Source organism: Pezoporus flaviventris, unplaced genomic scaffold, assembly GCF_033815535.1.
Source record: "Pezoporus flaviventris isolate CSIRO_AGI_PZ_B2104156 unplaced genomic scaffold, CSIRO_AGI_Pfla_v1 ptg000112l, whole genome shotgun sequence".
NCBI lineage: Eukaryota > Metazoa > Chordata > Aves > Psittaciformes > Psittacidae > Pezoporus > Pezoporus flaviventris.
Window position 1 is genome coordinate 545,384 of NW_026892660.1, and position 19,776 is coordinate 565,159.

General features: G+C 59.8%; 2 protein-coding genes across 2 annotated transcripts; one reads left to right on the forward strand and one right to left on the reverse strand.

Annotated features, from left to right (window-relative positions):
* Window positions 1-2,685: 2,685 nt before the first annotated feature.
* Window positions 2,686-14,373, forward strand: ADAR (adenosine deaminase RNA specific). The gene is made up of 15 exons (XM_061477966.1): window positions 2,686-2,813; window positions 3,951-5,476; window positions 6,723-6,906; window positions 6,989-7,146; window positions 7,541-7,682; window positions 7,869-8,086; window positions 8,288-8,444; window positions 9,722-9,893; window positions 10,454-10,547; window positions 11,909-12,037; window positions 12,145-12,278; window positions 12,746-12,928; window positions 13,391-13,503; window positions 13,746-13,873; window positions 14,114-14,373. The coding sequence occupies exons 2-15, from the start codon at window positions 4,047-4,049 to the stop codon at window positions 14,352-14,354; spliced, it is 3,483 nt and encodes a 1,160-aa protein (XP_061333950.1). The 5' UTR covers window positions 2,686-2,813; window positions 3,951-4,046; the 3' UTR covers window positions 14,355-14,373.
* A 1,525-nt stretch (window positions 14,374-15,898) lies between these two features.
* Window positions 15,899-19,568, reverse strand: CHRNB2 (cholinergic receptor nicotinic beta 2 subunit). Its single transcript, XM_061477967.1, has 6 exons — window positions 19,397-19,568; window positions 18,966-19,111; window positions 18,829-18,873; window positions 18,388-18,497; window positions 17,318-18,278; window positions 15,899-16,144 (listed from the first exon to the last, which is right to left on the reverse strand). Exons 1-6 carry the CDS (start codon window positions 19,437-19,439, stop codon window positions 15,974-15,976), a joined length of 1,476 nt encoding a protein of 491 aa, XP_061333951.1. The 5' UTR covers window positions 19,440-19,568; the 3' UTR covers window positions 15,899-15,973.
* Window positions 19,569-19,776: the final 208 nt, after the last annotated feature.

Here is a 19,776-nt window from a genome sequence, read left to right on the forward strand (position 1 = left end):
AAGGCAAGTGAAGGCGCTGGAGCTGTGGAGGGTTTCCAGGGAGGTTTTCCACCTCGGCTCCCCGCTGGGCCTCTGCAGCCAGGCACAAACCAGAGCAACGCTGGGAGGACAAGGGAACTGCCTCAGCCCAATTCCTCGCTCCACATACGCAGAGCCCGGAGCGCTCGATGGGCACTGCAGGAGGGCCAGGACCTGACTGAACCTCCTGCAGCCTGAAAGCATAGCTTGCCCCTGGGCTGGAAGGGAGCGGGCACCGGCAAGGCTAAGAATACACCGCTCCCAGGGCTGCCTTCAATCACAACGTGCTTTAAAAGGGTAACAGAATGTCCCCTTTGCAATCAAACCCTCAGCTTTTATCTCCCTTGGAGGAACAGGCTGGCTCTGAGAGCAGGGAAGAGCTATTTTCCAGCGTCTAATAAAGCAGTTTGAGACGAACCTCGGCGGAACAATGGCCTGAGCTGAGAACTGGCATTTGAACAGCGAATCGGGCGGGGGAGCTGTGCCACAATCCATTTCCTCTCCTTTCATTTCGTAAGAGGGAAGGCGAAACAAAGCAGACACCTGAGGCATCTCCCGCCCGCCAGGGACGTTGAGCGAATGCTGCCATCGCGCGGGGAAGCCTCTGCTCAGCCCGGGGAAGCGGAGCCTCTGCTCTGGGGAGCAGGAGGAGGCCCGGCATCCCGGGATGCTGCTCCCAGCCCTGCCCATCCTTACCCCGGCCCCCGCAGGGATAACGCTGGGGCCGGTTCTCAGCCGGCAGCTCCTCAGCTCCAGCACAAACGGGCTTCCCGTGGCCGCGGGCTTGGGAAGCGCTGCCAGCGGGATGCAGACGCTGTGGCTGTGTCAGAGCCCTCGGCTCTCCCAGCCCGTTCCTATGGAAACAGGTTGGAGCCTGCCCAGTTTTCCATAAAGCAGGGGAAAGGAGAATGAACTCGTACCGATGAAGTGGCTGCTGGCACATTGCGGGTGTTGCAGCCCCACAGGATCTATGCCCCCGGCTGGGTCCATGGGCAGGGGGGATCGTGGCAATGCAGCGCAGAGCAGCGCTGTAAACTCCCCGCTCTGCCTTAGCAGCAGCCACGATGAATCATGCTCACCGAGGAGGGTTAAAGCTGAGAAGTGATCCCAGGCAATTAAATGGGGGAGAGAAGAAGAGAACAGATTGAGGAGCTGATCGCTGTGTGCTGCGGAGTCATCCCTGCCTCAGCAGCGCGGGTGGGAGGCACTGCTCGTGGGGACGGGGAGCGCCTGACCCTCACCAGCCTCAGCCCCGGCACGGGGGTTGTGCTTCCAAACCCTTTAGGGAAGAAGCTGCGACCATTTCGGACGGTGTGAGGGGTCCTTCTGGGGACAAGGAGTCTCTCCATGACATCCCCCAAACACACCAAAATCAAACTGGGAAACGCAAACTACAAATCCCTGACTCCAGAACCCACCCTGAGCACGAGCAGCACCCGAGCCTGGCAGCGCTGGGGCCTGACACACCATCTCTGCGTGCCTGCAGTGCCTCCCTTGGGAATGCCTGCACATGAAGGCAAGGAACCAGCCGTGGTGGGTGCAGGGTCCCCACCTGAAGGCACACGCAGCCACCATCAGCATCACTCCGGGCCAAGCAGAGCTGCTGGTGGGGAGCAGGGTGCTCTGAGGAGCTTGTCCCCATGTGCTCTGCTCACCGTGGGCAAGCAGGGGCAGACGGAGCTGCATCCATCCCTTAGCGGGACAGAGGCTGGGAGCGGGGTGGGAGTGGTGCAGGGCTTCCGTTGCCAGCTGGTGCCTGACACACGAGTGTCTGCACACAGGCAGCGAAGCCCCAGGCAGGAGCAATCTGTCCTGGAGACCACACGAACAGAGGGATCACACCCAAGGCTTTGGGCTCAGTGAGGTGGACACTGGGAGACGGTGGGGTGGGAGTCGGGTCTTGGTGGAAGGGGCAGCTCTGGAGTTAATTGAACGTGTATTGAAATCGGGGTGAGTGGAGCCCCACAGGGGAAAATGGGGCCCATGTGGGGCTCACAGGGGGGTGGGGGGACCCGCAGGAGACAGCAGAGCCCCAGCACAGTTGGAGGGCACACAGGGAATCATGGAATGGGCTGTGTTGGACAGGACCTTAAAGCTCATCTAAAGCCATGGCAGGGATCCCTTCCACTGGAGCAGCTTGCTCCAAGCCCTGTGTCCAACCTGGCCTTGAACACTGCCAGGGATGGGGCAGCCACAGCTTCTCTGGGCACCCTGTGCCAGCGCCTCAGCACCCTCACAGGGAAGAGCTTCTGCCTAAGAGCTCATCTCAGTCTCCCCTCGGGCAGGTTAAAGCCATTCCCCTTGGCCTGTCCCTACAGGCATGTGTCCAAAGCCCCTCTCCAGGTTTCCTGCAGCCCCTTCAGGCTCTGGGGGCTCCCCTTCAGGAGCCTTCCCTCCTCCAGTCCAGCTCCCACCCTGTCAAACGGGGGGCACATGGGCCGGGGGGGGCATGGAGGAGCCCCACGTGGCGAGGCCCATGGAGGACCCCGATCCCCCCTCGGGCTCAGCGCCCCTGCGGGGCTGATGCCGCTGCTTTGTGCGCCCGGGGGGCAGCGGGAGCGGCCGCCGCTGGACAGAGCAGGGGCGGGGCGAGGGGGGGGCCCGCGCTCGGTCCGCGGCGGCCCCGGCACAGCCCCGCGGTGCCCGCGCTTAACATGGCCGCCGCGCTCTGCCCTCAACCGAGATGGCGGCCGCGCGGCTCCCTGCGAGCTACGCAGGCGCGGGGGTTTGGAGGGGGCGCTCGGTTGCGTCATCAGTCTGCGCCGGCCGCGGCGGGAGCAGCGGCAGCGGAGGGGGTAAGGGGGCGCTGGGGGTCCGGACTGGGACCGGGTGCGGGCCTCGTGTGTGGGGCGGAGCCGCCCCCATGGCCGCGGGCGTCCCGCCAGCCTGGCCTCCATCGCGGGGACCCGTTGTGTCCGTGTGCGGCAGCCCCGGGCCCAGGCGGGGCCTCCCCTGCGCGCTGGCCCGGTACCGGCTGCTCGGTATTCCCGGTGCCTTCGGGGCTGCGGGCCTCGTCCCGGCGGCAGCTCCCGAAGGCAGGGCCCGCCCGGAGCCTCGCGGGCTCTGACTGCGGCTGCGAGGTGGCCCCAGGCTCTCTGTGCTCCCGCCGGGTCAGAGCCGCGGGCGCTGCCGGGCCGGGAACCGAAACCGAAAGGGAGGTCGCAGCCGTCTTGCAGCGGTGCCCCCGGCGCCGCCGCCGCTCGGGTCAGGGGTGGGTTTAGCCCGGCCGTTTGCTTCTAAAAGCAGGGAATCTGGTGAGTGGATGAGGCGGAGGTAGAGCAGACCCCGGTCTTCGGTGCTGCCTCTGCCTCGGGGCCAAAGGAGTTTCCAGAGGAAGGAGCTGGGAAAGGGATCCCCCCTCTCTGCACAGAGCCCCCCAAGCTCCGCATACAGAGCTGGTTCAGGGGCTGGGTGCTATTGGAGGCTGTTCGTGAGTTTGTTGATGAAACGTGAGTGGTCTCGGGGTGCGTTCGGTGGCGGTGGAAGCGCTGAGGTGGCGTCCATCGGGAAAACCATGCTTGTGAAGAGAGGTTCCTAAAAGAGGGCACTGCAAGCTGTTGCCCACCTGGTGCAGCTCTGTCCTGTGTGACAACAGGAGCTACTTCACCTTCTCTTGCCCCCACTGCTCTGATTGCAAAGTGAGGCTGGGATCCCTCTGCCCCTCAGGGCAGAGGAGTGAAGCTCCCTTGTGTTTGGGGGATGCATCATGACCAGACCAAGCACCCCTGATCGCCGGTGCAAGGGGATCAAAGAGGTGGTTTACAGCTGGGCCTGGGCTGAGCTTCGCTGTTGGCTCCTGTGCTGGGCAGGCGCTGAGGTGCTCTTTGGGTTTAAACGGGAAAGCTTTGCGAGGGGAAGCCGCTTTGGTGGCAGGAAGCTGTTCCAGGCGTGGGTCTGGAACATGGGCTCAGTTCCTGCGTTCCCCCCAGCAGGTGCCTGCTCTGGACGGAGGGCACAGAGCGAAGCAGAGCTCCCCTTGCCCTGGCGCAGCAGCCGCCGGGGCCGCACGCGGGTCCCAGCACTGCGCTATGAGCAGAGGCACTGCTCAAGGCAGAGGCTCGTGTGTGCCCTGGTCGAGGCAGAACTGGCCCAGCACTACCCAAGGTTTCCTCAACCGCCCTCGTACCCCAGGAAGGAACCAGGGAGCATTTCTGCAGCAGCAGCTCCTGACGGAGCAGGGCACTGAGCTCCGTTCCCTTCAGGGATCCTGGGATATCAGAGGCGTGCGAGCTGCAGCACCGGCTCCTGCGGAGAGATGGCAGCTCCGCTGGAGCAGAGCAGGGTGCGATCGGTCCTCCAGTGAGCATCCTTGGGCAAAGCCCTCCCCACAGCGTTGCCCTCCTCAGTACCACCATCAGAGCAACGCGGAGAGGGGCTCTGACAGCATCAGGCTCAATTTCCAGAGGCTCTCTCTTGCTGGCCAAGACTGTGAACGGGAAATCCTGACTCTTTTCAGGCAGCTCGGGGAGGGAGAGACTCGCACAGTTCATGAGCTGGCGCGGAAGCTTCGAGTTCAGAAGAAAGAGGTCAACCGTGTTCTGTATAAACTCTTCAGAGAAGGCAAGTTGCGCAAGGGAGGGGAGACGCCACCTCTGTGGATCATCAGCAGCCCCAGCGCAGGGAGGGAGAGGAGCCCCACTGAGCACAGCAGTGGTCGCCCAGCTTCAGCTGGAGAGAGCAGAGGAGAGAAGAGCACAGCTGCTTCAGGAGACGCTGACCCCACGATGGCTGAGACCAAGGACAAGATTTGTAACTACTTGTTCAGCGTGGCAGAAAGCACAGCACTCAACCTGGCCAAAAACATCGGCTTCTCGAGGGCCAAGGATGTCAACGCCTTCCTCAGCGCCCTGGAGAAGCTGGGGGATGTCCACAAGCAGAACACGACCCCCCCGAGGTGGTCCCTGACAGACAGGAAGCGCGAGCGGATGCAGATGAGGCTGAAGGCCAGTGCAGTGATGCAGAAGGCAGAGCCCAAACCTGAGCTGGGGTTTCCACCTTCCTCTGTTCCTCCTGGCCCCCAGGAGGTGACAGCAGCTTCCCCAGCAGTGAGCATGGCAGGAGGAGAAGGGGCAGAGAACGGACAGCAGCCTTTGGGGCATGCTGAGCACAGTGAGGGCAGTGACATGGAAGCAGCCGTGCCTGAGGACACAAAGCCCCAGTTCTCCAGTTTGAGTCACTATGATAACTCTGAGAATGGGAAGTGGGCCACGGATGATATCCCAGATAACCTGAACTCCATCAACAAGCAGCCTGAGGAGGCAGAAGCCATCATGAGTTCCCCAGCTTCCCCCAGTTACACCGCCCAGTTTGAAGCTGCTTTACCTTGTACACCCGTGGAGAAGCTGCTGGCTTGTCAGGAGAAGAACCCAGTGAGTGGCCTTACTGAGTATTCCCAGTACACCTATCAGCACTGTGAGTTTGCCATGCTGGAGCAGAGTGGACCCTCTCATGAGCCACGGTGAGAACATTCCCTCCCTTTCCTGAGCTGTCTTCTTGCTTAAAATGCTCTTCCACTAACTTCAGCCCCTCACCTTTGTATCCAAGCCCCTGCTCCTTAATGCTTGTTTCACAAGGATTAGCCTAGATTCCTTGCAGCAGCTTAAAAAAAACAGGCCAACCTCCCCAAAAACCAAGGCTAAAATGTAGTCCTGGTTAGTCCAGTTTTGACAGCCCTGCCCCTCATTCTGAGCAGTGAAAGTGGGATTCATCTCTTCAGGTCACATCTAATTGGATCACTTGGTTTTCATTTGGATTGCATAGGGGGAAACTGGTATTTCTGAGCTACCTCTCTGGATGCTCCCCCCCTGAAATTGGTAGAAAGGGAACCCGGAACAAAGTGCTTGGGTGCAGCTCTCTTGGCTTGGATGAGGTGAAGCCACTCTGGCTGTTTCTGGGGTCAGAGTGGCCTCTGAGCAGAGCACGTAGCATGACACAGGTCAGCCCCTGGAGCCCTGCTTCCCCATGTGAAACCTTGGCTGTTCCTGAGCACTGCTGAGCTGGTAAAAAGCTCTGGATGTGCCACATGGGAGCATGTCAATGGATCCGCTAGACAGGAAAATTGGCCTCATTTCTAAAGATGAAGTCCCGTTTTTGTTGGGAAGGAGGGAGCTGAACGGCTTCAACCCCATAACCCCTCTCCACGTATAGTTTGACCCTTGGAAGCAGGTTTCCTCTGTGTTGGGCTGGAGGGCAGGAGTGAAGCCGCCTGTGTTAGACTCCACAGGGAACAGAGAGGGAACAGCAAAGGCAAGAGGTTTATGTGAGGCAGCACCTCCCTGAGATGCTGGGAATGCACTGGATAGGCAGGGATGCTGCCAGAGGAATGAGTGATCCTGCATGACCAGGTACAGATGGAACAGCACAGGCTGCTTTTAAGCTTTCTTCATCTCTGTGCAGGAGATGCAACTGCTCTGCATAGAGCCGTGATGTGTTCCTGGGGCTTGGGAACAAGGCAATGCAGTCTGTTCTTTCAGAGCAAGAGCTGGAGCTGCTCCTCTGTCCTAAGCAGCTCTGGAAGTGCCATGGAATGAGGCAGAGCTGTTGGGACACTCTTGGTATTTGTGTGTTCTGCATGTGGCAGTGTGGGTTTGCTCTCCCAGCCAGGAGTAGCTGTTCCTTCTCACCTGAGTCCCAAGAGCAGCTGTGCTTGCTCTGAGAAGATACCTCTGCCTCTGAATTTACTTCTTTGGGGTTCTCTTTCCAAGGTTTAAGTTCCAGGCAGTGATCAATGGGCGTCGCTTCCCACCAGCAGAAGCAGGGAGCAAGAAACTGGCTAAGCAGGAGGCAGCAGCCAATGCTATGAAGGTCCTGATGAGTGAAGCAGAGAATGGAAGACAGGGGGGAATTAAATGTGAAGAGCCCTTTCCCTCTGAGAGCTCCGAACCTCTGGTGAGTCTTGTCTGCTTTCCTTGGGAGGCTGCTCAAGCTGTGGTTAGGCTGCAACTGGTTTCCTCCCCTCTTCTTGCTGTAGCCTTTGCCTCTGGAGCCAGAGCCCTCACCTGCAGCAGCTCCCCTCAGCCTGCTCCCTGGGAAGCATCCCATCAGCATATTGATGGAGTATGGCCAGAAATCGGGGAACACGATTGAATTCCAGCTGCTCTCTCAGGAAGGGCCACCTCACGATCCCAGGTATGGCAGATGGGTGTCAGCTTTGGGGACATGTCTTTCATATCCTTCCTCTTCAGCACACTCCCCATGTTCCCGGCCTCATCACTGACCTGCCTGAATGCTGCTCCGATCCCAGGGATTTGGGCATGGCTCCTCCAAACATCTGCCTCCAGAAAGAGACCAAACCTGCCAGCCTTTCTCAGAGAAAGAATGTTGTTTCATCTGCCAGAGCAGGAACAGGTTCCAGGCCTGTACCCTACCTGGTACTGCTCTCCTGGGCATGTTTAGGGCCATTATGGTAGATGTCAATTGGAGATAATGCAAAAGGACTTAACTTGAACGGAGAGAATTGGATATTAACCAGATGGAGACACCTCTGCTTATATCCTTCTCATATGCTATAATGTCCTGTCAGGTTCAGCTACTGTGTGAAAATGGGTGACCAAATTTTCCCTGCTGTGGTAGGAAACAGCAAGAAGGGAGCAAAGCAAATGGCAGCAGAAGTTGCTGTGAAGATTCTTTCTGGAGAGTCTGTCCCCCATGTCTTGCCTGAACAGGTATGAAGAGCTTCTTTAGAAGAGCCAAGTGGTTTGGATCGGGTCCCCCCTTCCTTTATTTCATCTTCCCCTGGGTTTCACCCCCCAAGGCCACGTGCTGGCTCTAGCAGAGGTTTGTTGCTGCTCTTGGCCTGTGGTGGTTCCAGCTGCTCAGTATTTGACAGCCTTCTCCTAACTCTGCTCTAGCCTGCGGTGAAGCCCCAAGGTGACCAGCCCATGCACAGCTCTGCACCATGGATTCCCGCTCCAGATGAATCCAAGGTGGCAAAAACAAAGGGTGTTGGGGAGCTCATCAAATACCTTAATGTCAACCCTGTCAGTGGTCTGCTGGAATACGCCCGCTCCAATGGCTTCGCTGCAGAGTTCAAGCTCATTGACCAGTCAGGACCTCCCCATGACCCCAAGTAAGTCACTGCAGCTGCCCAGGAGGAGGTTTTGCACTGTTCCTTTGGTCCAGGCAGAATTCCTGGTGCAGTTTGAGCTGGCGCCAGGCTGAGCTGCTGCCTCTGGGTGCATGAGCTGCCTCCACTCCCCTCTCCGCTTAAAAGCCAGCCTGAAACCTGGGGGTTTCTTGCTTTGTCAGAGCTCTGCTGCTCTCGTTACAGGTTTGTGTATCAGGCAAAGGTTGGAGGCCGCTGGTTCCCAGCTGTAACTGCTCACAGCAAAAAGCAGGGCAAGCAGGAGGCAGCGGATGCAGCCCTCAGAGTCCTCATTGGCGAGACTGAGAAGATTGAGTGCATGGAAGGGATGAACATCCCTGAGGTAAATCCTCTCCCTCCAAAGCTAGGGCTGCTTTTGTATCCCTGCTTGTCCTGTGCTTTCAGTCTAGCAGAAAAATGCCTCCAAAATCAACTGTGAGGCCTTTGTTCTCAGAAGGTGCCTTCCCTGAAGTGGGTTAGGCTTTTCCTCAGGGCACAGACGTGCTCCTCCCTCCTGCTGGCCTCTGCTTTAGGGCTGAATTATCATCAGCTTCTTCCACAAGCTCCTGAAACGTGTTCCTTTGGTGGAAGAGAAGCAGCTCCTCTTGAATTCTGTGACTTCCCCCCCCTCTCTTTCCAGATTCCTTTGTTCTGCATTAAAATCTGTGTCAGCTCAAAACCTCAGGAGTAGGGAAGAGCAAAGCTCTGGCTATGTTGGGAATGGCTGTTCTAAACCTGTGCTGCTTTAGATCCGGGTTGTGTGAGCTCTTCAGAGCCATGTGCCAGGCTGCACAGCTGAGCACGGCAGCTGTGCCTCTAAAATAGAGAAGCCATCAGGGAGGATTTGTCACTCAGCAGTGCCAGAGGAGGCAAGAGCTTGGCTGCAATGGGAGGGACTCTGCAGCCTCCTCACGGCGGGGACAGAAGGAATTCCTTCAAAGCCAGTACCAGATTTCCTTGGCTGAGGCTCTGGGAACAGACAAGATAGGTCTTGTTCCTTTGTGCTGGGGGTTTCCCCTGGCAGTCTCAGGAGGCCATTCCTCAGACCTTGTCACTCGCTGCCAGGAGGACAGCTTGCTGCTGGCGCTCAGTGATGGTGCTCAAAGCAGGGCTCCAAGTGTTGGACAAGGCTTTCCCAGAAATAGAATCATAGAATGGGTTGGAAAGGACCTTAAATCTCATCCAGTTTCAACCCCCTGCCATGGGCAGGGACCCCTTCCACTGGAGCAGGTTGCTTCAAGCCCCTGTGTTCAACCTGGCCTTGAACACTGACAGGGATGGGGCAGCCACAGCATCTCCATTCAACCCATTCCAGTTCGCCACTGCCCTCACAGGGAAGAACTTCTGCCTTATCTCCAACCTAAATCTCCCCTATTTCAGTTTGAACTCATCACTCCTGTCCTATCACTACAGTTACAGCCCCTGATCATCCTCGTAGCTCCCCTCTATACCTAAAAGAACTCCACCCACCCCTGGACATTCTACTGTCCATGCACTCAACCGCAGTTGCGCTGCCTGTAGCTCCTGTTTTCTGTATTCCTACTGCTCCACGTTAGTAACTTCTTGAGCTGTTCTATTCCATGAGCTCTTAGCAACCCTGCTCTTGTGCCCCTGTTCCAGCTCCCTGTGAGTGGCAGCACCCTTCATGATCAGCTGGCTATGCTGAGCCACCAGCGCTTCAACACCCTCACTGCGCGCATCCAGCACAGCCTGCTCGGGAGGAAGATCCTGGCTGCCATCATCATGCGGAAAGGGAACAAGGGCCTGGGAGTGGTGGTCAGCATTGGGACAGGTAGGGACAGGTTCTTCCAGCATAAGCTGAGCTCTCACTTCCCTGCTAGGTTCCCTGTCTGGGAATGGCTGTTGCTGAAGGCTTCCTCAGGGAGAGCAGAAAACGTTCGCAGGGCTCACGTGGTGGCGCAAGTGCTGTGGGCACAGTGAGAACAATGCGGGGGTGCCTGCAGCTCTGCTGCTCTTCATCCCTGCTCCAGCTGCTGCTCTGTGCATCAGAGCACAGGCTCCTCATGCTGTACAACTCCTCTCTGTTGCATTGACCTCAGCTCCCTTCCTAGTGAGCTGCCACATGTCCACCCAGAGTGGTGGGCTGGAAACCACTTGGTAAGGGCCACTGCCCCTAAACCTTGGGCAGTTTGTCTCCGTTGTCCCTAAAGTAGTATCTTTGTCCCTTTGTTTTCCTCACTGCTTGGATCAGGATAATGATTTCATAGGCAGGGGATGCTGCTGCTGCTCAGGAGCCCAAAGAAGTAAAACCTGAAGCAACTTGAATGCCTCCCTCTTCCTGCGAAGCTGGTGTTGACTTTGCCCCTTGCCTGATTCTGGACTGTGTTTCAGGTAACCGGTGTGTGAAGGGCGAGGAGCTGAGCCTGAAGGGGGAGACAGTGAACGACTGCCACGCAGAAATCATCTCTCGAAGAGGCTTTGTGAGGTGAGAGAAGGGGAAAGCTGCAGGAGAAGCACCCGCCAGGAGGTGCTGACCCATCATAGAGGGATGGAGCTGTGTTGGGAGAGGCTGGGATCCTCAAGCACTACTGTTTATCCATGTGGTGCTAAATAGAGGGAAGTTACTTCTGATAAGAAGGGGCCGTGCCTGAATGGTGCCCAAATTAGCACCAAACTGGAGAGTTGCCAAGAGTCCAAGGGCTGCATCTGATGTACCTAAAATAAAGCAGCTTGCAGAGGCTGCTTGGCTGGCGCACGACGCGCTGCTTCAGTGTGAGCCCAGCTCTGCCTGAGCCAAGGTGCCTGGGAGTCTGCAGGCCAGGTCCTCCTCTGGCCTCCCTGGCTCTGCGTGCCAAAGGCTGCAGGAGAACATTCCAAATGTGTTTGTGTGGATAAAAGAAATCCCTTTTCATCGCTTGGGAAGGGGTTTCCCAACTAAACTGCAGTACTGCTCTCTTTTCTAAACAATTCCATATGGCACTTCTTAAACTCAGGGGAGCTGGAGTTGGACCTGCCTTAGCAATGTCTGCTCTCCCCGTTATGACAAGCAAACCCAGCTGCTTTCCTAAAGCCTTTGCCGCCTGCTACCATGCTCTGCGTTCCTCAGCACTGGAAGGTGTTGAGAGCAGGTCCCTGGGAAGGTGGGAAGTCGGAGGATGCCATTCTCACTTCCTGTCTGTCTCAGCTTTTCATCTTGACAGTCGTGGCTGCTGTGGCACAGCAGAGCCCACACATCCAAGAGTGAGCTCCCTCTCTCCTTGCAAAGCAAGGCCCTGCCCAGGCTCTGCTGTAGCCGCTGGGAAGCTGCAGTTTTTCCTTAGTCCTTGATGCTGCATTGGAAACCTCAAGGTTTTTGCCTGTCCCTGGACAGCAGCAGCCACAAAAGGCCCTGTCATTGTAAAGAGATCATGGGCTGTGTTAATAATATCTCCTGTGCTGAGCTGCCCTCAGGGCTGTTTGCTGCTAGTGCAGACGTGGTGCTGACTAAAGGTGCTGGGTTAACAACCTTGAAGCCTTCTTCACTCTTAGCTCAGACGCATGCAGTCAGCAGCCAGGCAGGCTCTTTCCCCTCTCCTGCCAGTGCTCATTGTCTGGTGTGGCCTCTGCATATCAGGAAAGCTGCTTCTTTTTGCACTTTTTCTGTAGCAGCAGAAACTTTCTTGACTTCCAGGTATTCTTGGCCACAGGTCCAGGTTTTTGCTCTCCCATGCAGAAGGATCAGGCAGCTTGGTGCAACAGAGGCAGAGTTTGGGATCCTCCTGTCCTGGGCACAGGCAGTGGTGGGACTGAAGCATTCCTTGTCTGAGGGAGCAGAGCAGCCTCCTGATGTGAACTTGTTCCTCTCAGGTTTCTCTATAGTGAGCTGATGAAGTACAACCCCTCTGATCCTTCCTCTGCAGAAGAGAGCATTTTTGAGCCAGCAGGAGGGAAGAGGCTCAAGGTCAAGTGCGGTGTTACCTTCCACCTGTACATCAGGTTTGTGTGGGGCTGTGCAGGGCACCGCTCTCAGTGGCACTGGCTCCCCCCTGGCCCTGGCTGTTCTCTGAGGGTCGGTACTAACTTGGGGAGCATTTGTTTTCTAGCACAGCACCTTGTGGAGATGGGGCTCTCTTTGATAAGTCCTGCAGTGATCAGGCAAGCGTCGTGGGGCAGGCTCAGCATCAGCCCCTCTTTGAGAACCCCAAACAGGGCAAGTTGCGGACCAAGGTGGAGAATGGTGAGTGCATTCACTCCCCTCATTTGAGATGGCTCCAGGTCCTCTTCCTGGAGCTCCAAAGCTTCCTTACCCCTCACTTTGTGGTGCTGTTGTGAGATTTGAAGCACTCAGGAGTCAAAGGAGGTGGGGGAAAGGGGTGGGAGCATTAGAGAGAGTCCCTGCTCCTTCCCATCTCAGGCACTTAGCCTGCCACACTAGCGAGAGCTGATGTTTGCTGCTAAGCTTGGATGTCTCTGCCTTCCCTTTCAAGCACTAATTCATTCTGCTGCAGCAACGTTAAAACTGACTCCTCTGGCCTCAGTACATGGGTTCCCTTTTTCCAATGGGATATTCTAAGCACATTCCTTGGAGCTGGGGACAGAGTGACTCCGGAGGTCACCCTGGGCCTGCGCACGCAGGAGAGATTCTGGTGAGGTTGCTGCTGGACTTTGGGTTATTGGGTACCTGACTCTTCCTCTCTTGCGCAGGGGAAGGGACCATTCCTGTGGAGTCCAGTGACATTGTGCCCACGTGGGATGGGATTCAGCATGGGGAGCGCTTACGCACCATGTCCTGCAGTGACAAGATCCTACGCTGGAATGTGCTGGGCTTGCAGGGGGCTTTGCTGTCACACTTCCTGGAACCAGTTTATCTCAGCTCTGTTACACTTGGTAGGAGACCCACCATCCTTCCTGGCCTGGGCTGGGTGTGCTGCCCTGCCCCATAGAGCTGGGTTGCAGCAACAAGGAACTTCCCTTCCCCAAGAGATGAGAAAGCTTCATTGTGGAGGCTGGAGGAGTAAGGGGCTGAAACGTCGTTCTTGGCAGAGCTGTGCTGTTTGCAAGTGGAAAAGGGAGTTTTTGCCTTGTCTGCTGTGGGTGGAGTGGGTTTTTCTCCAAGGTTCTTTGTTTTCACAGGCACATGTGATCTGGGAGGGTGAGACAGAAACTGCCTGTTTGTGTCTTGGGTGAAAAATATTGCAGGCTTGAAACCTTCCTCTTACACATCCAGGGGACATGTCCCTGAGCCACGTGGCTCTGAGCTTTCTGGAGCTCCTGAGCAGCTCTGTGGCTCTTGGGGCTTTGCCTGTGCTGGCCCTGCTTCCTCATGCCTGTGTGTCTGTCCCTCCACAGGTTACTTGTACAGTCAAGGTCACTTAACACGTGCGATCTGCTGCCGCGTGGCCAGAGATGGGAGCGTGCTGCAAGGCAAGCTCCAGGCTCCGTATCACATCAACCATCCGGAGGTACTGTGGCCTTGGCACTTCTTCATCTCTCCATCCCCACGTCCATCTCTGCTCCTGGGGCCTCCCTGAGCGGGTCTCCTTCAGCAGCTCTCCAGGGAGGCTCTGGGGGTTGATGTCTTGAAACCTGCTCCCTTTGTCATGGCAATCACTTGCTCTGGGGGAAAAGGAGACTGGGGTCCCCTGTTCCCAGCAAGCTGGTGCAGCAGGATTGGTGCTGAGGCCCCTTCTTGCCTGTGGTGCAGGTTGGGCGGGTGAGTGTATATGACTCCACACGGCAGACGGGCAAGACGAAGGAGTCCTCAGTGAACTGGTGCCTGGCTGATGAGAGTGAAGTCGAAGTCCTGGATGGCACCAAAGGGAAAGTCGATGGGTAAGAGGGAGCTGTTCCTGATGCTGCTCTTCAGGTGGGGGAAAGGGGCAGCTCTGAAGCTGTGGGTGCACCCCGTGCTGGTACCAGCACCTTCTGGGTGGGGAGGGCTGGAAGCAGCAGAGCCCTGCTGAGACAGGACACCTTGCAGCAGCTCATGGAGGGCTTTACCCCAAGCTCCCTGCTCCTCTTTGCTCTTCCGAGGGGCACATCCTTCATTGCTGCCTTTGTCTTCCTTCTCAGCCCCAAGCTGGAGGTGTCTCGCGTGTCCAAGAGGGAAGTGTTCGCCCTGTTCCAGCAGTTGTGTGCCAAGACCAACCGCAGGGACCTGCAATGCCTTTCGGTGTACTCAGATGCTAAGGAGGCAGCCAGGGCGTACCAGGAGGCCAAGCAGAGCTTCTTCAGCACACTGGAGGAGCTAGGCTACGGCAGCTGGATCCGCAAGCCCCAGGAGGAAGACAACTTCTCTTTCCCTGGGGCATAAAGAGCTGCCCTCTCAGGGCAGGGTGTGTGTGTGTGTGGAGGGACTGCAGTGCACACAGGCACGTGCGTGGCTGTCAGCATCCTTCCACCACCTTTCTGAGGTGGAAGCAGGAGTGTGCAGCAGGTTCCCCTGTGGGCCTGGCTGCCTCCTCCCTTGTACCTGAGCCCCTGCCCTTTCTCTTTTTAACACATGCATGGGAGTTACTGCCTTTTTTTAAGCCAGGGCAGGTTTGGTCCCTGTTTGCTTTTATGGTTCCATTTCCTCTTGACTTTTGTATTAGAAGAAGGCACAAGAAGCCAGAGGGGTGCTGCGAGCTCACACCCTTGGGCCTGGGCCCCACAGAGCTGCTTTGGGGGCAGATCTTCTCTTTTAAGGAGTCAAACAGCTGAGAGGCTGGTTTGGGGGTCTCTGGTGGGGGGGCTGGGCCACAGGGCTGAGCTCTGCAGGGCTCCCCCCAGCACCTGCTGACATTCCTCATTAAGAATAATAAAAGCCAGTTTCTCTATGATGAGGTGGGTCTGTGCAGTGAGGGGGGTTCCTGCAGTGGGATTGGGGGCGGGGGGTGGAGGGGAATGGAGATGAGTTCCCGCTTGCCAAGTGATGGATGGATGCAGGATGCAGGGGAGTCTCACAGGGTGCAGCAGAGGGGCAGGATCCCCTCTGAGACCTAGGGATGAGCCCATGAAGCAGCTGGTGTGGAAGTGTAGCCCCAGAGAGGGGCTGAGCCTGGCAGCGCAATGGCTCTGGCTGCACCCATGGGTGCTGTTCTGGGGCTGTTGTGCTTGGGGGTCTCTGCTCCTCAAGGGGGCACAGTGGGACCCCCTTGCCCTCCACTTCCCAGGCCTGCAGCAATAGCAGAGGGGCCGCAGGGTAAAGAGGGACACAGTGCTTTAGGGCTGTTTAACCCCGGGGGTACCTGGGGAGGAGAAGGGCACCTGGTTCATCCCTCACATGCGGGTGCCCTGGGGCCGGCGCTGCCTGCGCCACGCTCCCTGGCACGGAGGATTAGTGCTATTTATTTATAGCAAACGCTCCCGTTAAATCTCCCCAACGAGGCCAGGTCCTGCCCGCGAGGCTGAGCACGGGCCCCACTCCCCTGCAGTGGCTTTGCAGTTTTGCCCAATTGGTCTCATGGCTCTGTGCACCAAACCTGGAGTGCAGCAGGGGATGGATGGTGGCACTGCTGGAGCGTGGGGCAGCCCCTGGCCCTGCCTGCAGCTTGGACCTAAACCCAGCATCCTCCTGCCTGGTCCATGTTCCATCTTCCTCCGCGTGCCCCAGTGCCCAGCTCTGGGCAGCCCTGGGGGTGACACAGGGCTCTGGCAGCCCCATCCCCACATGACTGCATTGACAGGAGATGGATGATGTGGGAGGGAGCCGGTTTCTGTGCTCCCTCCCTCAGCAACTGGGGTTCTGCTCTTCCAGAACTGATTCCTCCCTGGCACCTCTCACCTTGGCCATAGGTAGCTGGAGGCGCCCAAGCCCTCGCCGCATCCTGCTCCCTCCTTCCCGCAGGATGAAATGACACTAAATGGACTCAGCCCTGTCCCGTGTGAGCATTTATTGGTCTGCAGCGGCTGCCCGGAGCCCAGCGCTTGCCAGGGACCATCCTCCCGGGGCTATTTGGAGGTGGGGGTGCCCTGGCCAGCCTGGAGCAGGGAGTTGGTGGCGTAGTTCTGGAAGAGGGGCTGCAGGAACATGCCGACGGTGCCGAAGACGCAGACAAAGACGAAGATCCACAAGAAGAGGCGGTCGATGACCATGGCCACGTACTTCCAGTCCTCACTCACCTGCGCGGGGCCGCAAGGGGGCCGGGTCAGGCCGGGGACCGGGAGCTCAGATCGAGCCTCGCATCGGCTCCATCAGCGCCACAGCTCCCGGGCCCACCCCCCGCCGGCCCCGCACTGAGCCGGGCTGGGGGGGGCCGCGTTCCCGGGCCCTAAGCCCCCGCCCGCAGCCCCGCGGTGCTGCGCAGGGCCCGGCCGTGCAGGAGCAGCTCCAAGATGGGGCTGCAGCAGCGAGGGGGGCCGGGGCCAGGCAGAGCCCCCCTCGGTGCGCCTGCACATCCCTTCCTGTGACGCAGCCCTGCACCAGCGCGTGCTGTGCAATCCCCCAGCCCTGCCCGCAACCCCCAGCCCTGCCTGCCCCCCCAGCCCTGCCTGAACCCCCCAACCCTGCCTGCCCCCCAGCCCTGCCTGCCCCTCCTCAGCCCTGCCTGAACCCCCAGCCCTGCCTGCAATCCCCAGCCCTGCTCACACCCCCCAGCCCTGCCTGAACCCCCAGCCCTGCCTGCCCCTCCTCAGCCCTGCCTGAACCCCCAGCCCTGCCTGCAATCCCCAGCCCTGCTCACACCCCCCAGCCCTGCCTGAACCCCCAGCCCTGCCTGCCCCTCCTCAGCCCTGCCTGAACCCCCAGCTCTGCCTGCAATCCCCAGCCCTGCCCACAGCCCCCAGCCCTGCCTGAACCCCCAGCCCTGCCTGCCCCTCCCCAGCCCTGCCTGAACCCCCCAGCCCTGCCCGAAGTCCCCAGCCCTGCCCACACCCCTCAGGCCTGCCTGCCCCTCCCCAGCCCTGCCTGAATCCCCAGCCCTGCCCGCAACCCCCAGCCCTACCTGCCCCCCCAGCCCTGCCTGAACCCCCCAGCCCTGCCTGAACCCCCAGCCCTGCCTGAACCCCCAGCCCTGCCTGCCCCTCCCCAGCCCTGCCTGAACCCCCAGCCCTGCCCACACCCCCCAGCCTTGCCCGCAATCCCCAGCCCTGCCCGCACCCCCCAGCCCTGCCTGCCCCTCCCCAGCCCTGCCTGAACCCCCAGCCCTGCCTGCAATCCCCAACCCTGCCCACACTCCCCAGCCCTGCCTGAACCCCCCAGCCTTGACTGTCCCCCTCAGCCCTGCCCGCCCCCCACAGCCCTGCCTAAACCCCCAGCCCTGCCCGCAGCCCCCAGCCCTGCTTGCCACAACTCACGCTTTGGTCATCGTCCTCGCTGCGCATGTGGTCAGCAATGAAGCGCACACCATCCACAGCCTCCTCCAGCCCGCAGGCACAGCCGGGTGCTGTTGCCTGCCCCTGCCGCTCCCGGTACCCGTTGAGCCCGTCGGCCTTGGTGGCACCAGGGTTGGCATAGCAGGTGCAGGCCCGGGCGCCAGCCCGCAGAAACAAGGTGGCAGTGGCGGTGCTGGTGCGCTCCTGCATGTGCCGGTGCTGTCGCAGGCGCTGGCGGGCGCAGTTCTGGCGTGGCTGCTTCATGAAGAGCAGAGCCGGGAGCTTGCGGAGGAAGAGGGTGCGGACCCAGGGGGGCATCGTGTGCGTGGTGGGCGAGCGGTGGTGCACATTGAGAACGCAGACGCTGGTGACGATGGAGAAGGTCACCAGCACCATGGTGAACATGAGGTACTTGCCCACCAGCGGCACATCCAGCGAGGTGGGAGGCACGATCTTGGAGATGAGCAGCAGGAAGACGGTGAGAGCAAGCAGGACGGAGATGCAGAGCGTCATCTTCTCACCACAGTCGGATGGGAGGTAGAAGACCAGGATGGCCAAGGAGGTGATGAGGATGCAGGGGATGATGAGATTGATGGTGTAGAAGAGCGGCTTGCGCCGGATGATGAAGTCGTAGGTGATGTCCACGTAGGTGGAGTCATCGGGATTCTCATTGCGCCGGCCTGGCAGCGCCACGATGTCCCACTCGCCGCTGGGCGTGAAGTCGTCCAGGCTGGCCACCTCGCTCTTCAGCACAAGGTCGATCTCCGTGCGGTCGTAGGTCCAGGAGCGGAACTTCATGGTGCAGTTCTGCTGGTCGAAGGGGAAGTGCTTCACCTCGATCTTGCACGCACTCTTGTAGATGGCTGGCGGCAGCCAGAAGATGCTGCCGTCGTAGGAGATCACCGCGTTGGAGTAGAAGGACACCTCGTACATGCCGTCGGCACTGGTGCAGAGGGATTCACTGTCAGCCCTCACCCTTCCCCAGCGGTGCCACAGAATCCCCCCCCTGAGCCCCAGATGGGGTTGGGGTGCCCCAGAAACAAGCCACTTACTTGTTGTAGAGCACCACGTCGGGCAGCCAGATGTGCTTGGAGGGCAGACGAACCTTCTTCATGTTGTCAAAGTCCTCCGGCTTCCAGGTGAGGCGGTAATCCTCCCACTCCTGCGACCCACAGGCTCAGCCCGGCCGGAGGGACAGGGGGTCCCACCCATGGGGGCCAGAGCAGGGTGCAGCAGAGGTCCCGGGACAGGGTGGGCATTGGGGTCCCACCCAGAGTGTATGAGGGTTCCCGGAGCAGGAGGGGTTCAGAGCAGGGTGGAAGGGAGGTGTCCCAGGGCAGGGTGGGCATTGGGGTCCCTCCCAAGAGAGTATGAGGGGGCTCAGGGCAGGGATGTCCCAGGGCAGGGTGAATGGGGGGGTCCTGGGCAGGATGAATTTGGGGTTCTGGGGCAGGGTGAATAGGGGGTCCCAGCACAGGGTCCAGGGCTCCCACCTGGGTCAGCCATACGTTGGTGGTCATGATCTGCTCCCGCTCGTGCTGTGGGGAGAGCGATGGAGGGGTGGTGACGCTGGGTGCTGGGGGTGAGGAAGGGGCGCAGGGGGACGGGGAGCTGAGCCCCAGCAGCTCACCACGCTGATGAGCTGCGCCAGCGACACCATCAGCTGCACGGTCACCAGCTCGGAGCCGTTGGTCGCCGGCCGGATCAGCTTGTTGTACCGGGCCGGGTCCAGCAGATATTCCACCAGCCGCTCCTCCGTGTCCGTGCCCAGGCCCCCTGCGGGAGGGGGGCAGGCTGAGCCCGGGGGGGGGGTCTCTCCCGGCTCCGGGCTGAGGCTCTCGGGGCAGGGAAGGGGAATGGGGACCCCTGGGGGCTGCGGAGCCTTTCGGGGCCGGACCGGGCCTGGAGCCTCGGGCGGGGCCGGGCAGCGGGAGGGAGCCGATACCGGGTCCGCATCAAGTCCGTGCGTGGTCGGTACCGGACGGGTCTGTGCAAGAGGGAGTTGGTGCAGTCCCCTCCGCACCGGTGCCGGTTCCCGCCTCCCCGAACCCAGGCACTTACGTTTGAGGGCGGCGAGGAGGCAAAGGACGCGGAGCAGCGCCATGGGGGCGGCCCGATGCCGCTGCCGGTGCCGGTGCCGCTGCCGCTGCCCGTGCGCGGGCGCTGTCCCTGGTGCTGCCCGCGCTCTCCGCGGTGCTGCAGCCGGCGGCGGCGGCGGCCCGGGCGGGGCGGCCCCGGGCGGGAGGCGGTGCCGGGAGCTGCGCCGGGGCCGCCCCGCGCTCCTCCGCCGTCACCGCCGCCGTCACCGGCCCCGTGGCCATCCCCGCCTCCGCCGCGGGTTCACCGGGAGCGGGCGGCACCGCGGCTCCTGCAGCCCCACCGGGATTCCAGCCCCAACGGCCTCAGTGGGGCGGGGGGGGCAGAGCTGCCGGTAGCCCCGA